The sequence below is a fragment of the Callorhinus ursinus genome, unplaced genomic scaffold (genome assembly GCF_003265705.2).
Source record: "Callorhinus ursinus isolate GAN/ISIS: 27379988/994484 unplaced genomic scaffold, GSC_fseal_2.0 scaffold12, whole genome shotgun sequence".
NCBI classification, from domain to species: domain Eukaryota; kingdom Metazoa; phylum Chordata; class Mammalia; order Carnivora; family Otariidae; genus Callorhinus; species Callorhinus ursinus.
In genome coordinates this window covers 28,626,352-28,645,989 of record NW_027397074.1, presented here as the reverse complement: position 1 = coordinate 28,645,989, position 19,638 = coordinate 28,626,352, and the positions used below count along the sequence as shown (strand labels likewise).

Genomic DNA, 19,638 nt, shown 5'->3' with positions numbered 1-19,638 from the left:
AGTGGTTTGGTTTATTTCTTCACTGCCTCTTAGCTTCCTTGTCAGAGATTTATATGACCTCAAAAGAGAACTCCTTAGGAAGCAGAACAATAAGTTACTTTTAGTTATATGAATTATGCTATTATGTTTTGTTGTCCTTAATATACATCCTCTTCTAGTGTTAATGCTAGTGGTCAGTATTTGACCACTAGCAATAGTAGGATCAGATCTTGAAGATACAGGGAAGAATTAGGAAACTTAAAAATCACTTAAGTATACAATCAACAAGACAGTATACTTAAAACTCTTACATCAGCTTCCTGTAGTTATCTTTTAAAAAGTGAAAACTCTTGTATAAAGACATTTCAGTGTTTTCTCATTATCTTTCTCTTGTGTTCCTAATAAATAATAGACGTTTGCTGTATTTTTGAAAATAATTTAATTAATTTTACTATAATTTGTCAAAAACAGAGTATTTTATTTTTCTTTGAATTACTGGTTGAGTATTTTTGTTTTATTTATATTTACTCTTTTTGTCCCCAAAATATTTTAATTTATAAATATACTTAAAATCCCATAATTGGGATAATTTGAAGCTGGGGACAACATGGAAGAAAAAATAAGAATAGAGACACTAAATGAAACCATGAGTAAAGCAAAAAACTGCTTATCATAATGCTCTATATACTTCTATTATTTTGTTATTATGAAATATATAGCTATAAATATCATCCTGTTTGAGCATGTACTGTGTATTGGATGTCCTCCATTATAAATTTATTTTATGCCACACACATATTTTGTAAAAAGTGTAGGATAACCTGGAAACTTATAATCAACAATAAGCCGATTTACTTATACGAAGATGCAGAATTTGTCCTTAAATTAGTAATTTGAATTTCCACAAATTTCTTATAGAGCAAGTTAGAAAATATGTATGTATTAATGGAGAGATTTTTATAAGGGGATAAGGTATAATTATTACATTTTGTTCTAGTAGCACAATTACTATTATTAAATTTACACATCCTGCCTTGAGAAGCTTTATTGAGGTCTAGTTTGGAAGAATTAATTTAGTTGTAAAATTCTTAGCAAAAACAAATAGGAAGTTAAATAATACAGGTTGGTGACTGTTTAGCAATTTTAGTAATGAAAGATTTAAAGATACTAAGTTACCTGGGTTTTTAGGTTACCAAAGAGGCAAAATAATTTCCCTTTGCATTTTCTAGGTGTCCTGAAAGCCTTCGACCTGAAACAGTGAGGCCCTGTCTGCTTCCTTGTAGGAAGGACTGTATTGTGACACCATATAGTGACTGGACATCATGCCCCTCCTCATGTAAAGAAGGTATGAGCTACAGAGTGCTGAAGGCCACTCACCTAGAAAACACTCACCAGGCAGGACCTGCAAGTTCTTCTGGCTGAGCATGTTTGTGATTCTTACATGGGGCTGGGTAATCCTGGTTTGTCGTGCATGCCATAAAATTCTAGTTTCCTTCTAGAAAATAGCACAGCTTTAAAGAACCAAACAAATGAGTTTTAAGCCAAAAACTGATTTAAGACTGTATGATGTAGATCAAAATGAATGGATCCTAGGCTTTATTATATTAATAAGATTTCCTTTAACATTAATTCTAAAAGAATGTATAGTATCCCTGTGTATTTCAAAAAGAATGTACAGCAATCTTATCAGTACTCATGGCTTCCAGCCCTCTTACTGGCAAGAAACAGATAGCCATGGGCCCAGATGCACCATAGATTCAATTATGCAGCCCCCAAGGTTGGGAATAAAGGAAAGAGAAAAATGGCTGGATTGTACCTCTTCCAGCACTTAGGTGCCATGAGGCATTTGCAGGATGAGGATTTGTTCCCAGTTTGGTTTGGTGTTGCTTTTATTACTTACAAAGACTCTTTAATATCATGGCAGACACTTTGATAATTCTTTGCCCTCCAGGATGGGGTCCTTTCTTATTGCTGCTGAGAAAGATATCAGTATCCTCCAGGTGACTTATGCAATACCTGAGCAAATTTTCTCTCAGTGTCACGGGTGATACTGTCTCTTTTTTTTTTTTTTTTTTTTTTTTTTTTCTCTCCCAGCAAATACAGACAGTTTTTCTTAAATTTCTTTTATGCTTTTATTTTATTTATGCTTCTGGACTCTTACTAAAGAGATTCAATTAAGAATCAACTTCTAGGGGGGCCGGGGTGGCCCAGTTGGTTAAGCATCTGACTCTTGATTTTGGCTCAGGTCATGATCTCAGGGTCATGAGATCAGCCCCGTGTCCATGTTCCACACTCAGTGCAGAGCCTGCTTGAGATTCTCGCTCCCTCTGTCCTTTCCACCGTTTACTCTTTCTCTCTAAACAAGTGAAATCATTTAAAAAAAAGAAGAAGAAGAATCAACTTCTAGATTAACAACTATTTTAAATTGCCAAAAATTATTTAAATCCTTAAGATATTATATGAGATCATAAATTTAATGGAGTGTTTTTACAGTGTGATTATCATTTTATACAGTTAAAACATGAGTTCCTTTTTATGCTTTCTAAAAAATTTTAGGTACCTTTGAAACATCAAATAAAATTAAACCATAAAGTGAGCAAGGATATAAAATTTTGATTTTAAAGGTCTTTTAAGACATCTAAACATTAGGTTTTGGTGCAAAAAGTTTTAAACATTAATATTTTCAAAACAATGTTAATGGCATTAAACTTAGTCATAAAGCAGTGTCACTGACAATTTTTCCATTTTCCTCTCTTATTTTCTTAAAAACTAAATAACATATCATTTGGCTTGGTCATAATCAGCAACAGAATTGTACTTTATCAGTCAATATTTCTGTGGTAAATGTTAGTTATTCATCACTACAATAAAAAAGGTTATTTATTACATGGAATTCATGTACTTTCAAATTTTATTCTTACTGTTTTATACTTAATGTTCATGTTAGTATGAGATAAGGCCATTTACTAATAATTCCAAAATATGTGCAGTTACACTTATAATCGTGTAATTAATAAACTAACACCATTTTTAAGTGAAATTTTTGAAGGTGGGGAAAAACCTTTGCCTTTTTCTTATATTAAATATTTCTTTGTACTGAGTAAAGTATTTTAAAATAAAACTTGAAATGCTCTAAAGTATTTCAAGGAAATAAAGTTGAAAAACACAAAATATTCCATTAAATTGAATCTAGGATAGTCACAAAAGTGAGGAATCGGGTAAATTTTTCTCATATCTTTAGGTCTTCATTTGAAATTATTTTGGAATATTGGGATATATCCAGGTATTAGAAACTGGCTTAGTAGCCTATGAATTTTCTTCTCTAAGTTCTTAAAAATGCATTTATTTTATTATGTATTATATATAAAGAAACAAAAGATATAATTTAATTATAAAAATTCTATAATTTAAAATCAAATAATATAATTTTTATTTTGATTTCTGCTGATTTTTACAGTACTAAGAAAGTGATTTGTTCTTCTCTGACCATTTATAATTTTTTTAAAATTATGTGACAAACTATGATTACTTATATAAGGCCCTTTAAATAAAATTTAGCAGACAGATAAATAGACTGTAAATACTATGTACATGTTAATTAAATTAATACTCATCTGTATATATATGCATAAAAACTTACTGGATTTCTTATTTATTGATTCCTATATATAACTAGTACATTAATGGCCCTGTAGAGAAGACACAGTCCCTGACTTCAATGAAGGTTTTGATTTCATTTAAATTATAGAATAAAATAATACAAGTTCTAAAATGTAAAACTCTTCAATATAAACCAGATAATGTTAAGACTTGATAATAAGATTTAGTGGTAAAACAGAGCTGTAAGAAAGGGAAGAGGGAAATTATTGAGGGAACAAATAGTAGGGAAAATCTTGTTGAAATGAAAGTGGAAGCAATCTTTTAAAAGAGGGAACACATAAAAGAATCCCAAGAGATGACCAAAAGCATCAGGAAAACTCTTGGATGACCATGTGAATGTGTGTTGTTTGAGAGGAAAATGACAACTAGCCCATTGGAGCCCAGAGGGTAGGGAGAAAAATCAAGATGTGAAGTTGGAAAGAAGAATGGAGACAAGTTATGGAAGACCAAATTGGACTTATGTATAGCAGGACACAATTTTTAGTTTTTGGGCATACATGTAAGTAGTAGGTTTTATGGTATAATGGAATGAGTGGACTTTAAATCAGCAAATCTTGTTTGAACCCCTATCTTGGCCACTTAGCAGCCAGGTAAACTTACGCAAGATACTTAAGCTCTCCAAGCCTTGCTTATAACATCTATGAGTTGTTCTGTGGCACAAATGAGATAATATATGGTAAAGGGCTCTATGCTTTGTGAACCATGATCCAACTGACATATAATTTATTGGTTAGCCTTTTAATGATTGATTGATTTATCCATCCATCCATCCCATATTTTCTTTTTATTTAAGTTCCTATAGGAAATAACCTTCATGCTGCATATGGTCAAAGTCTAGTGAATGTTTTTTTTAAAGATTTTATTTTTTTTTATTTGACAGAAAAAGAGTACACGAGAGAGGGAACACAAGCAGGGGTAGTGGGAGAGGGAGAAGCAGGCTTCCTGCTGAGCAGGCAGCCCGATGCGGGGCTCGATCCCAGGACTCTGGGATCATTACCTGAGCCAAAGGCAGACGCTTAACAACTGAACTACCCAGGTGCCCCTGTCTAGTGAATGTTTTAATTTGACTTACTAAATGCAGTCTTTCTTAGCAGTTTGTGTACCAGTGTGAGAAAAGTATTTAGATCATGATGAAGAAAAAAATGTGATTATTATTTGTTAAGTATTTGTTATGTTTAGTGATAATTATTTTTAAATGCTCATTATGTCATTAAACATCATATATATTATTTTAAGCAATTATTCATTTTTTCTTTCTACAAAGATTTCTCAAATAAATATAATGTGCCAAGCACAATTTTAAATATAAAGGTTATAGCAGTAAATAAGGAAATCAATGTTCCTTGTTCTCAAGAAGTTTACAGTCTGGTGGTATGAGACCAGGCATTTAGTGATGGTTCTAATCTCTCAATGAGTATGAAGGATCAAGGCATAGGTGCAGGGGGATTGAGGAAAGAAGAGAAGATGTGACATCATCTTGGAGAATGCAAAAGCAGACAAGCTAATAACATGTAGAATTTCTAGGCAACATGGAGTGCCCACTTAGTTATGTCTTTAAAAAGGGATTGCTCAACACAGTTGTCATTGTTTCTCCAGCCATGTTCAGCTGCCTGAGTGCAGAAAAAGTGTAACCAAATAATTGGCTTTGATTAGAATTGGGGCTTTCCCAGGAGAGTACAAGGAAAAAAGAGAGGAACAGGGAATCAAGGGTGTTTTCAGAGGAGTCCTCATTGTAGTAATGAAGTATAATCTAAGTTGGTTTGGGATGGAAGTGAGGTTGTGAAGGGAATGATAGATAATGAAAAAGTAATAAGGAAAGTGGACTGGCAGTCTCAATTGAGTTTGAAGAATTTTAGTAAAATGAGAACTGAAGCCATTGAACTGGAAGGTTAGGAGGAATGACGGGAAAGTAAGATGTTTTAAGATGAGAGTATGCAAGTACTAATGATAATAACATCAAGGGGTGAATGGAAAGCGCTAGTAATTGATTTGAAATGGAGGAAAAGGTCATTGAAGATGAGGAGGTACAGTAATTCAGAGCCCAGCACCTTGCATGGAATAACCGTGTGGTTGCCAAAGCCAGTAGAGTGGTGGCAGGGGTAGGAAGAGAAAGGATTTCATTGAGGGACATTCTACAGTTGTTAATTAATGAAATGTTGGTAGCTGGTGGCTACAAGGTGGATAGCTGATGGAATGTTGATGACAGAGGAGTTGGAGATTTTTAAAGATAAAAGGAGAAGAGAAGTCTAGGACATGGCTAGAATCAGCTTCCACTGGCAAAAAATAGGAAGGAAACTTTCCAAGAAGAGATAGAAGATGAGAGACCATGTGTTCTAATGGGTGTCAAGGTGGAAAGATTAGAGGATGGAATAAAATGAGAAATTGAAAATCAGGTTACACAGGTAGGGAGTGCTATGGGTCCAGATGATGATGGAAGACATGTGGGGGTGTCGGGGGGGGGTGGTAGCGGTGCTAGTTTCTTGTGGTGAGTGACAGATATGTGAGATATAGAATGAGTTTAGTTGGGCTGGTCTCTTGAAGGATTTAGTAACTGCTGTGAATTAAAATGCACGGTGCCACTAGGCTACTGTTCTCTCCCTGGAGCTCCCGAGTGGTGGTGGCCAAGGAGTGCAAGAATGCCAGCTCAGAAACCTGCTGTCCTGTGACAGGAAGCTCTCCGAGAGGCAGGGCTGTTTCAGTCGAGCGCAGGTCATCTCAGCAGGAGCAGGAGACCAGCCCTGCTTGTTCTACTTGGAAGCTCTGTACTGAACCTCATATAACAAAAGGCTTTCAGAAACCCTAAACCTAGGCACTCAGACTTTAAAAGAATAACTTTAATTGTGTATTGAGGAAATAAAGCCTAGGGGGTGGGAGAGGGCGTTGCTGTTGGACAACAGTGCCAAGATGCATTGTGGTCCTGGAGAAGCCTTTTCTGTTTTTGCCTATAGGACTGCCTTAACTGATAATAACAATACAGTGGTGTTATAGAAAACTAGCCTATTGTTGTAAGGGGAAAAAAAGCAATGACATGTGGTTAGGGTTTTGTTTTTGGTTTTTTTTTTTCATTATTTGGTATGAAATGGGAATAATCCAAGCCTCAGTGAAATAACACTGATTTCAGCACACAATTAAAAATAGTAAATGGAGTTCTATGTTCAAGGATAGATAATAGCAACAGAAAATTAACTCAAGGATAGAGTGTTTTTTTTTTTTTAATTCTGCAGGTAAAGTCTAAATCTATTAGAGTTTTAGACTTATGAAAATGTGGAGCCACCCTCCCTTTAAAAATCACTTTAGGGTGCCTGGATGGCTCAGATGGTTAAGCATCTGCCTTCGGCTCAGGTCATGATCCCAGGGACCTGGGATCAAGTCCCGCATCGGGCTCCCTGCTCCTTGGGAGTCTGCTTCTCCCTCTGCCCCCTCTCCCACCGTCTCTCATGAATAAATAAATAAAATCTTATAAAAAAAAGGGGGGAAGAAAAGTCTTTAAATAAATAAATAAATAAAATAAAAAGCAATTTAAAGAGGTAAAGTTACACTGTAGTATTGCAGAAGATGGATTAGAATAGCTTAGCATGCCAGGAAGAACAAAAAGAATTATTTGAAATGTTATTCAGCCCTCTCTCAAGATGTGTCTTGAAAAATCAATGCCAATAAAGATCAGTATGGAGTAGAGAGTAGTTTTAATCCCCAAATCAATACACTTGTTAACTTTTTCCAAATTTTTATAAGTTTTACACAGGACTTTTCTTAAAAATAGGAAACATTCATGCATATAAATTACTTATAACTATAATCTTAAAAATATCAATACTTTTGATTAAATAATAATTTTACTGTTCAAATTCTGTTCACTCCTTTTTTCTAAACTGCATTTATTGACTTGAGAGCTAGAAAGTATATTGCAGAGAAATCTATTCTATGCCCTGAAGCAATATGGCACTAGAATTACCCCCAAACGTATGAAAACTACCTTCACATTTTGCTTCTTGCATGAAACATTTCCCTTTCAATTTCCTAGCACTCTGCTGCTCCAGCCTGCCATTCATTCCCCATCTAGCTTAACAAATCTTAGTTTTGCCTGCCCTTTAAGTCCTCCCATCAAGTAAATTCTCTGGTGAAATTTATCTTGAATGTCTTAATCTGTAAAATGCTATGACTACATGAGAGATTGCATACCCTCTGAGTCTGTGTGCCTCATTATCACATAATTGTTTTCTGAATATCTAATCCCTTTTTTCTATTTCTATTCTAGATAGATATTTTCAAGTATAAACACTACAGGAATATTTCTCTATTTTCCCCATGTTTATTATTTCCAATGAACAAAACGATCCCTTATTTTTTATTAATCCTCAGTGCACAAACTTCTTACCCATGTGCTACCTGCTATAAGGACGTGGATAAAAAGAAATAGAAGATGCTAACTAACAATCCAGTTGAGAAGTGAAATAAATGTGTGCTCATTCAGCAAATATTTATTAAATCCTTACCATGTGTGACTGGTGTTCTCCGTGCTAATACACAAAGATAAATGGAAACTATGCATGTCTATCAACCACATACAATAAATTGGGTGCAAATGCATACAGAAAACTATGAAGGTTGTAAAATTCCAAGTTTGCCAGCTCAAGTTATTAGTGAGAAACCATCCACTTTTCTTTTTAAATATGTGCTGTAGCTCTCCCTTTGTCTGCATTCTGATCTGAGGGCTCTATAACCTGGCTGAGCTCCACAGTGCTGTTTCTTTGAGTATACAAGTAATTTCCTAACTGAGATCTGAGAGTCAGCGCACCTCCCGGTGGATAGAAACATGGATATCATGACACTTCCTGTGTAACCCCATTAAACTTCCTCTGTCCGTGTTACATGTTTGGAATGTTCTGCTTTCATCAGCTCACAGTCTCTGTTCTGTGGGCTGCACGAGGTCAAGGTATTTGAACTTTTTTAAGAATAAGCAGATTGCCACTGTGGAATCAATTATGGAAGTGAAAAGAGTTATTGTGATCTTATATATCAAATACAAGCTTGTGGACGTTGTGATGAAAAGACACTAGAATGTTTCAGAGTTGTACCTGAGGTGAAATATTTGCTTTCAAGTCAAAAAATGCAGTAGGATTGAAACACTACCTGCTGCTTCTCAAACCTGAACAGCACTGCCTGTGTCCCAGGTGATAGTTAGTGACGAGGAGCTTTTGTGTATAAGGGGCCACTGAGGCTGAACTCATTGTCTCTTCCAGGTTGCAGATTCCTGGGTCTCAATTCCGTCTCTGTTGTCTGCCTGCAGGTAGAGAAGGGTTGGCGAGCTACTCACTATGAGAATCTTGACCATCCAGGAAACAAAGACCCGCTCCTCCATGTTCTTTCTTTCTTCCCTTGTTAAACAAACAACCACCTCCTTCCTCCCCCCAGTGTTAAACAAACGATAAGAATGAATATGTGGTTTGTATACTCTTTTAAAAAGATGAAAGACAGATCATAACATTAAAAGGAGAAGAAGAAGAGAAAGTGTAAAAGAAGGATGGAGTCAGGTAGTACATAGAGTTGGGGAAACGGGAGAGGAAGAGAAAAATTATATGATAAAGTCAAAGTTAAGGTAAGCTCTTGCAGGGGAAGAAAATTAGCCTTGAGATTCTGGTGAACAAGAGTCTTAACAGATTGTCAAGGGAAACAAAATTTTCCTAGCTCTAAATTACTAGAGGAATTTATCACCTGGGCTTTAAAATAGGGGCCATTGGAACAACGTAATGGATGGAGGCAGCATTAGCAATTTTATTAGAAGTCCCATTGACATTTCTTAGATCTTTCCTAGATAAATGATATTTAATATGTAGAGATTGCAACTGGCATTTAAAATGCTATTGTTACAATGAAAAAAAAGTCTTTGATAATATTTTCAAATGCTTTAATTCTCTGCTACCACTACCTCCAGCCCCCAATTCCCTACTTTATTACCTGTCATATTCTAATTATTCACTGAAATAGTTAATACAATCACTAGGAGTACGGGTTTCCCCCATAATGGGAATGATCTTAAAAATTTACATGTGAACCCTAGAATCTAAAATTGGGATAAGATATACAAGGTCGTCTATTCCAGTAGATCTCAAACTAACTCTTCATTCACAATTCCCTGGCAAGCTTTGTAAAAACCAGATTCCCAAATCCAGCCCCCAAAGATTCTGGCTTAGTAGTTCTGGGTATAGGCTGAGAAATCTGTTTTTGTTTTTATTTTCAGAGTTTTTTTTTTTTAAGATTTTATTTATTTATTTGACAGAGACACAGTGAGAGAGGGAACACAAGCAGGGGGGAGTGGGAGAGGGAGAAACAGACCTCCCGTGGAGGAGGAAGCCCCATGGGGGGACTCAATCCCAGGACCGTGGGATCATGACCTGAGCCAAAGGCAGATGCTTAAGGACTGATCCATCCAGGTGCCCCTTACTTTCAGTTTTTGAAAGAAATTCTCCTATGTAGTCAGACATTTAGGAATCTTTAATCTGATTCTTTCTTCCCTCTATTATGGAAATCTTCAGTCCACATTGCTGGGAGTCACTTGCCCAGACCATGTTGAGGGATACCCCGACTTCATGAGGAAAGATGTCCCTTATTAGAAAGTTCTAATTGTCAAATCACGTTTTCCTACTAACACAATAACTTAGTTTCATTTAATTTTTTATTAAACATCCATTGTTAGGGACTGCTAGCCCTTCTAAATTTCTCTGTTCTTATATCTGCATATCACACATTTAATGATCTTGCAAAAAATGTAAATGCATCAGGGGGACTCTATTAAAATAATTCTTCAGGGAATTCTAATGTAAGTAAAATTGTGCCATGTGGTCGTTTGTCCTTAAAGGGTGTATATATTATAAATTAGAATATCTTTTATTAAAGTTGGCAAGTCTTGTACATTGTCTCTTTCAAATACTAAAATATTTGGACATCTTTAGATGAGTAATACTGTCAAGTTGATATCTTCATTGAAGGTAAATCTTAATTATTTCCATTGGTTTTTTTAAACATAATTTGGAGTTATTTACTTAGAGTAATTGGTACTCTGAATGCTTCTGTAAAAATTCTGTCTCTAAGAAACCACTTTCGTTTCACTACTTACAGCCCTGATGTTTAGAGTGTGACCTGCATTGAAGATCTTAGACTGTTTAACATGAATAATAAATGACTAGAATAATTTATGAGGTATGCATTTCAAATTAAGTGAATAACAAAGAAACAAAATTTCACATTAAAACATTGAATATAGTCTCCTAAGAAAGATTCATTAGAACTGTATGAGTCCCATGTGGTAAACAGGACCGTGTGAAATGGCATAAAAATAAACTTAAGGTAGAGGAAGATAAATTAATTAGATCTGTCGTATTTCTCAAGGGGAAAGAAATATACAAAAGAGCAATTACTTTGTATCTGCACATTAGCAAGGCTAGTTGACTATGGAACTTTTTTCTCTGTTTTTCACATTTTGGAATATAACTTGGTTTGGTTCTCAGTATAAGGGTCTGGAGAATTTAGAAAATGATGAGACTAGATGAGGCCTCGTTCAGGGATGTCAAAGCACATGTAGCTGGAAGCAATGTAATTTCTTCACACGGGCTGGTGTTTGGAGATTGTTTTATCAGAGCAGGGTACAGCAGTTAAAAAGCTGCCTCATTCCAGGGGACTCCGGAGTCAGAAAGCAGTCTCGGCACCGGGTCATCATTCAGCTGCCAGCCAATGGAGGCAGGGACTGCACGGACCCGCTCTATGAAGAGAAAGTCTGTGAGGCCCCTCAGGTGTGCCAGAGCTACAGGTAATGGGATTAAAGGAGAACCATTGTAAGCCATGCACTGAGCAAATACTCCAAGACTGATTTCTTTCCAACGAGGAGAAAAGAAAGCCAAGGATGGTCCAGCCGGCTCGGTGGAGTTTGCGCTAGTTATGGCTGTGTGTACCATCTCTTGCCTCTTTATGGGAGCTGCCCTGTTACCAAAATTATCTCCAGGGAGACAAATATTTCTGTAAATTTCCAAATTGTGTCGCTAGCTCTAGGGATTGGAGTAAGTGTCTTACGGTGATATAAACTATAAGAAATTCAGAGAAATGGTTACTAATTATGAAACACATAAGCAGTTCTTTTCCTGGTAGAGGAAATAGCCTAAGCATTCCTCCCCTGACTCCAAAGAGCACCTGTTCTTCATAAATGCTGGCATTCCAGTTCACAAAATGACATCTTTATTTCAGTGATCCTAATAAGATATCTGTGCTGCTCATTTGTGGCCCCCTCAAGGAGAATGCAGGTTATTCAAGATATATATCATCATCCTGATAATTATTAGGAAAATTTTTCCTCGTAACTGTTAAAAGAAAGCACCTAACTGAAACTTGATGTGGTATATAATTGCAATCTGATGACAGATGATATATTACGGCATTAACTGATGGAATGTGTGATCACAAAAGAAGATGAATCTGATGAATCTGATGGCAAATTTGCCATCTTATTTTCTCTGTATTTAATTCTGATATGACAAACAGTATAAATGCATGTTTACTCTGAACACTGACTGACAACTATCAGCCCCAAACTTATTTATTTGGGAGATTTGTTTTTGTAAAATATTATAATTGCAGTTTCTCAGTTACCCCTGCAATGCTAACCAAAAGATACCATACAGAAGACTCATGACTTGAATACAGTTTCATAATTTGAATATAAAATAAACATACTTTATTTAAATGGAATGCCTCACTTCTATTATCTGATACATCTGATGGCAGTCCTAATAAAATGTGACAAGTATCAACTATACTTCAATCTAAAAAAAGAAGGCTAAATGCCTCTATAGAGTTCATTTCTATAGAAATTGACAATGATGAACTTTTGTCTCCATGGCCATAGAAAGTACTTGTATAATACATTTAATGCTGCTTTTTACAATGTCTTGATAGAGATCCAAATTACATTTAGATAGGATGGAGCAGTGTGAAATATATTCCCACTAGTAGTGGTCAAAGTCATGTTTCCATGCCACCATCTCTCTGTGCTTTGCCTGGCATTTTCGCCTCCTCCCTATGAGGCTTCTGTTCTTTCCTTGCAGGTGGAAGACTCACAAATGGCGCAGGTGCCAGTTGGTCCCTTGGAGTGTGCGACAGGACAGCCCCGGAGCGCAGGAAGGTTGTGGGCCTGGACGCCAGGCAAGAGGTGGGAGGCTCCACTCCACACTTGATTGGCTTTCATTTCTCCATCACCACCCACTTAACCACTAGCTTTATGAGTCTGTCGCTCTGATGCCATGCACCATGCTTAGCGACCAGAGCGACAGACCTCAGTCCACTTCTACCCATTCCACCTGACACGGCAACATGGAAACTCATCCTTTTAAATTGTGTCCTTTGTTCTTGGACAGGAGCCTATAACTCCTCTGGTTGAATTTTTCCCTCATTCATATTTAGAAGATAACCAAAGCAAGCTCTTGAGAAGGTTAGGACTATACTGCACCCTGCAGCTTGTTTGGGATTTTTTGGTTAGTTTTTGGATCATAGCATTCCATAACAGTTTGCTTGTCCCCCTAACAGTCAATGAGATCCTTAAATCCTTGCCCATATGAACTATATATGTGCATGCATATAATGTACTATAATTGGTTAACTTTCCAGAAATTCTCATCAGTGACATTCCTAATGTTGCCATGGCTATGCCCAATCCTGTTCATACTCGGTACTGATTTTTAAATGGCAGATTTATTTACTCAAAACCTGCTATATGTGGACTGCAATCTGTCTGCATACTAAATAACATGGAATCTTGCAGAAATGAGTGACAGAAACGTTTCCAACATTTACTGGGTAGTGTGGTTATTTATGAGATATTGTGGATAATACATTCCAAGCTTTGGAACATGTTGTTTATACTCGTAGCAAGTTCAGCCTTTAGAGGATATGATTGTTTTTACTTATATTGACTTTGAGCATGTAAGTTCCTGCTACATACTTAAAATGTAGCTGACTATGTAATTAAACACACAGCCACCTTTTTTAATTCATAAAAATGTGTTTTGCCCCCTCATTTGTAGTCATGTATGTGGTGATGATGCAAAAGTCTGAACACACAGAATTCCAGTTTTCATCGATTTTGATCCTTGACAGTGAAAAGGTTGCTTTTTTAACTTGGGAATAACATCTTCTATTTTTATCATCGTCCTTTTGAAAATCTTTATTTGAAACCTAAAATTTAGTTTATAAAGAATATTAACTACCTAGCGATTTTTAGAATTTTATTTCATAAGCTTAATTTTCCTTATTTATCCTCCACCATCAGCTATGGCGAAAACATAACTATCTCCTATTATTGTTAGAGAGACTTAGGTACTTAGAATTGAAAGTCATTCTCCCCATTTCAAACCATGCATTGAGAAATTGAGTGATAAAAGAGCTTCTTGTTCTACCTTGCTCATTCCTCCTGAGCCAAGCATACAGCTGCATTCAATTCGGGCCCTATGTAGAGTTTATAATGAAGCAGGCTTGAGTTTGGGAATCAGGAAACGTGAGTTTTAGTCTAGTTCTTTCACTAACACAGGGTGAGGCTTGCTCATCCCCTCACCTTCCTGGGTCTCAGTTAATTTAAATGAAAAAAAAAAAAAAAGAAAAGAGGGTTGGACCAAATGTTTTTTCAGGATTTTTCCAATTTTCGTATTCTACAGTCTATGCACAGATAATACCCAGGGATCAAAGTGTGAAATGAAGTTAGGTAAAACAGATGTAAGCCGTATTTTTATAAAATAGCACGGGAGGAAACCTGAGATATGGTAAAACAGCACAAGTGTGAAAACAGCTTCAGTTCCAAATTATTCCTTAACCACAGCACAACTGTGGTTCATTCATTTCCTCCCTCAGAGGCTGAGAACATAAAGATCCCCACAGTGGTTTGTACACAGTAAGTCTTCCTTCAGCATTAATTCCTTCCCCCTTCCAGTTAGATCATGGCCCCAGGGAATGTGCACAGAGGTCATGGTAGGCATAAAAGCAACATTATTGACATGGGTCTTTTGGTTTTCAACACACAATCTGCATGGAAACTGTTCTTTTTGTGATTACTGGCAACGGTCTTATTTCCAAATCTGAAAACCTCTGTGCATTCCTCCTCCTGGGTGTGTCTACTTCATAGTATCTAATACTATCACCTGCTCCCAGCATGAAAAGGGGAGTTTCCTCTAGCTTCCTCGAAGCTACTTTCTCCTGCCTTTCTCACTGTTCCATTCTTCATTTCCTGTTACTGGTGCCTTGTCCTCGGCCTGTACTTAAATAATGTTTTCTCATCTTGGCATATTTGTCAGACAACTTACTCTATTTTAGCAATCTCTTCTATTCTCAGTATATCTGGGAAGAGAAAATTGCATTATAACAAATCATTTCTGCATAAATACATTCAGAAGAACCCCTTTGACTTCCATATGAAGATAGCCTTTTTCTTTGTTGCCTTGGGTGATTAAAGATGCTTTTGCTTTTTCTTAGAGCCTATATTCCTACAGAAACATGAAATGAGGAGAATTAAGAATATAAAAATATCTTTTGCTAGTGGCAAAAAGGTAGAATTTTCTTCCTTTGATGGTCATGGCTGTTTTCAGAACTCTGCATGATTGACCTGTCAGATTCTTGCTGTTTTCATCTTTGTTCTTATCTGATAAGAGACTAAAATGCCAACTTGTGCTTTTTTTTTTTTTTTGATGATTAGAATAATTATATGGTAAGGATTAGGATCAATCAGCAAAGACTATAGAGAAGCTACCCCCATCCTCTCCCATACATCAGACTTTCTTGTTTCAGTCACTGATTCAACTGTGTTTGAATTCAGAAGACTGTGTAGAAAGAGCCATGAATGTCAGCAAAAGATGCGTATGTTCAACACAAGGAGATTATATCCGGTTAGGGAAATGAGATCACCAGTAACATCACGAAACGAGTGGTAGTTAAAGACTGAAACTGATCCATTGCAAAAGCAATCATTTGAGGCTAAAGCACTGAAGAAAGACCTAAAGGATGGGCTGGGACTTGACTTGTACCATAACATTAGAATAAGTAGGAAGGAGAGAAAATAAGATCAATTATACAAGCTCAGTATTTGGAGAAAGAAAAACAAAAACATTAAAAGCGTTCACAGAAAATTGGGTAGTTTAAAGCTCCAGAGATGTGAGCTAGAGCCTGGGGTGAATTTGTAGAAGGCTATAAATGTCAGGATCAGTATTTTTGGCCTCGTTCAATAAGTGGTAGGAGCAAGGACCTGATGAAAGCACTGTTTTATCTGTCAGCATATACAGAATAAACTAGGAAGATAAGATGCGTGGGTCTGGATGCCAGCTAGCACAGAGTTGTAGCAATATGAGGCTGAAGTAATTGGGGCTCAGACTGGAACCACAGTAGTGGGAATGGGCAAAAATAAGTGGATTTTCAACATGCAGTAGAGGAAAATAACTTTAAGACTTAGTGGCAAACTATAGAAGCAGAGATAGAAATAAGTGACTCAAAGATGATCATATGGTCCTTTAACTCCAGTATTTTCAGCTTGAGAATAGTTGTAATATTGGTGAAAAGTCTTAGGTCTGAAAGAACTAATTTTAGAAATTATATTTTTTATATTGTGCATTAGAGATAATGGCACGGGAGCCAACTGGAAATATCCAGGTATGCATTGAAATGTAGAAATGTCACTCTAGAGATAGCTTAGGACAGCAGATAGAAATTTGGGTAGCGTTTCCATAAAAGGATGTGATGAAGCTGCAGATGTCTACAATATATTGTAATAAGAGGAAAGGTGGTTATTGTATTTTCCCATTAATAGATCCCTTTTTTCTCTAACTTGTTTGCATTTGTATAATCTAAGCATTTCTTTTTACCTAAAGAACATGGCATTAGCTTTAAATTACTATTCCCTTGCTTGGGGTGGAACTGACACCATATGATCTAAAATATGAGATTGCTAACTTCACCACTGTATGATTCTGAAGATAAAATGTTTATCGCATGGCTTTTCTCCAACTCTTGGTCTAGACCAGCTGTCAGCAAACAGTGGCCTGTGCACCCAATCTCACCCACAGCCTGGGTATTTTTTTGTTTGTTTTTGTTGTTGTTCTATTTTTTGAATCTAAAGGTTTATTGGAACACAGGTGCACCCATTTCTTTACCTATGGCCTATGGCTGCTTCCATGAGAACGAGGAAAATTTGAGCAGGTTGTTTCAGAAACCATATGACCCACAGAGCCAAAAATATTTACTATCTAGTCCTTTACAGAAAAAGTTTGCTGACCCCTGATCTAAACTCTGAAGCCAGGTAATCAATAATAGAGTCACAACTTCTAATAGTACTGAGTAGTCATTACTCAGTAGGATCAGAGAATCTCTGAAGTTCATCTGGTCACTTGGGAAGAAATTTTTCCATCCAAGTCAACATTAAAGGAACTATTTTAGTTATAAGAGAAGTGGACTTGGGAGCAAGATGGCGGAGGAGTAGGAGACCTAGATTTCGTCTGGTCTCAGGAATTCAGCTGAATAGGGATCAAACCATTCTGAACACCTACCAACTCAACAGGAGACCGAAGAAGAGAGTAGCAACAACTCTCTGAACAGAAAAGTGACCACTTTCTGGAAGGTAGGGCGTGCGGAGAAGTGAATCCGAGGCGATATTCGGGAGGATGGACGGCGGGGGAGGGGCCTCCGCCGGCCGCTTCTGGCAAGTGCTAGAGCCGCGGAGCACAAAATCGGACCTTTTAGAAGTTGGCTCCGTGGAGGGACGTCGCTGCAGTGGCTAAGCGGGGGGTGGAATCCTCCCGGGACAGTGTGGTCTCAGGACCCTCAGGGTCACAGAGAGACCGGGGGTGCCTGAGTGCACCAGAGCTCCCAGGTATCGGAGCGGGGAAGCCGGCTGCAGAGACGGAGCAGAGTCGCGGGCTCTCAGCTCGGGGTGGCCATAAACTGTGATCTGCGGCCCAGTCGGGGCACGGCTCCTCCAGCAGGGACCCAGCAGGCGGCAGATCCGGGGAGACTTCCCTTCCTTCCCGGGGAGGAGCGGTGCGGGAACGCACTGCAGGGATCTGCTGGGTTTGGAGACTCTGTGCGGGGTCGGGTGCCAGAGATAGCAACGCTCGGTCACAGGCCGGGTGAGCACGGAGTGCGGCCAGAGACCGGGGACACGGGAGTGACTGCTTTTCTCTGGGGGCACACTGAGGAGCGGGGTCCCGAGTTCTCGGCTCCTCCGGGTGGAGATTGGGAGGCCACCATTTCTGCCCTGGTCCTCCAAGGCTGTACGGAGAGCTTGCGGGGAACAAAGGCTCCTGAGAGCAAACCGGAGAAGCTTCCTTAGCCCGGACCGACAAGGGCGGGGCAATTCCGCCTCCGGCAAAGACATTTGGAAACCACAGCAACAGGCCCCTCCCCCAGAAGATCAGCACAAACAGCCAGCAAGCCAAGACCAAGTTGATGGATCAAGGAGAACGGGAGAACTCCAGCGCTAGGGGAATACTGCACATAGATTCATGGCTTTTTTTACCATGATTCATTATTTCATCAAAGTTAATTTTTGTTGACTGTTTTTTTTATTTTTATTTTTCCCTTTTTTTAACCAACATCTTATCAATCCCTTTTTAAAAAAAAAAAAATTTTTTCATTTTTCATTTTTAGAGTCATATTTTATCCCTTCATAGTAGTTACCCTTATTTTTGGCATATATATATAAGTTGTTCTCTCTTTAAAATTTTGAGGTACAGTTTCTTCTAACAGATCAAAATATACCCTAAATCACTAGTGTATGGCTTTGTTCTAGTCTCCTGCCTGATCACATTCTCTCCCTTTTTCCTTTTTTTTTTCTTTTCTTAAATCTTCTTTCTTTTTTCAAACAACTTATCTTACCAAGTCCTTTTATAAAACCTTTTATAATTTTCATCTTTACAGTCATCTTCCATCCCTTCATTGTATCAACCCTTATTTTGTACATATATGTCTTTCTTCCTTTAAAATTTTAGGAGGCACTTTTTTCCAACAGACCAAAATACGCCCAAAATCTAGTGTGTGGCACTGATCTATGCACTAGCCTGATCATATTTGATCATATTCTGCTTTTTTTGTATTGTTTTGTTTTTGTTTTTATCTTTTTTTTTCTCTTTTTTCTCTTTCTTTTTTCTTTCTTTCCCTTTCTTTTCCCCTGGTTTCAGGTCTTTTCTGATTTGTATACAGTATATTTGCTGGGGACGTTGTAAACCTGTTAGCATTTCGTTCTCTCATTCATCTATTCTCCTCTGGACAAAATGACAAGACGAAAGAAATCACCTCAGCAAAAAGAACGAGGTACTACCATCAGCCAGGGACCTACTCAATACAGACATTAGTATGATGTCGGACCTAGAGTTCAGAATCATGACTTTAAAGATACTAGCTGGGCTTGAAAAAAGCGTGGAAGTTATTAGAGAAACCCTTTCTGGAGAAATAAAAGAACTAAAATCTAACCAAATCGAAATCAAAAAGGCTATTGATGAGGTGCAATCAAAAATGGGGGCACTAACTGCTAGGATAAATGAGGCAGAAGAGAGAATCAGCGATATAGAAGACCAAATGATGGAAAATAAAGAGGCTGAGAAAAAGAGAGAGAAACAACTACAGGATCACGAGGGCAGAATTCGAGAGATAAGTGATACGATAAGACGAAACAACATTAGAATAATTGGGATCCCAGAAGAAGAAGAAGAGAGAGAGAGGGGGGCAGAAGGTATATTGGAGCAAATTATAGCAGAGAACTTCCCTAATGTGAGGAAGGAAACAGGCATTAAAATCCAGGAGGCACAGAGAACCCCTCTCAAAATCAATAAAAATAGGTCAACACCCCGACATCTAATAGTAAAACTTACGAGTCTCAGAGACAAAGAGAAAATCCTGAAAGCAGCTCGGGAGAAGAGATATGTAACCTACAATGGTAGAAACATTAGATTGGCAACAGACCTATCCACAGAGACGTGGCAGGCC

The 19,638-nt window shown here is 37.5% G+C and overlaps 1 protein-coding gene across 6 annotated transcripts in view; it reads left to right on the top strand.

The window, feature by feature from the left end:
- The window catches only part of THSD7A (thrombospondin type 1 domain containing 7A), a 446,918-nt gene that overhangs the window by 344,169 nt on the left and 83,111 nt on the right, over positions 1 to 19,638 (top strand). For 5 of the 6 annotated variants that reach the window (XM_073898881.1, XM_073898884.1, XM_073898882.1 and 2 more), the window contains 3 exons: positions 1,209 to 1,324; positions 11,311 to 11,443; positions 12,732 to 12,835. In XM_073898881.1, the coding sequence (XP_073754982.1) occupies positions 1,209 to 1,324; positions 11,311 to 11,443; positions 12,732 to 12,835 (353 nt within the window). The remainder of the gene's footprint in view (positions 1 to 1,208; positions 1,325 to 11,310; positions 11,444 to 12,731; positions 12,836 to 19,638) is intronic. The other variant, XM_073898883.1, reaches the window with a different exon arrangement.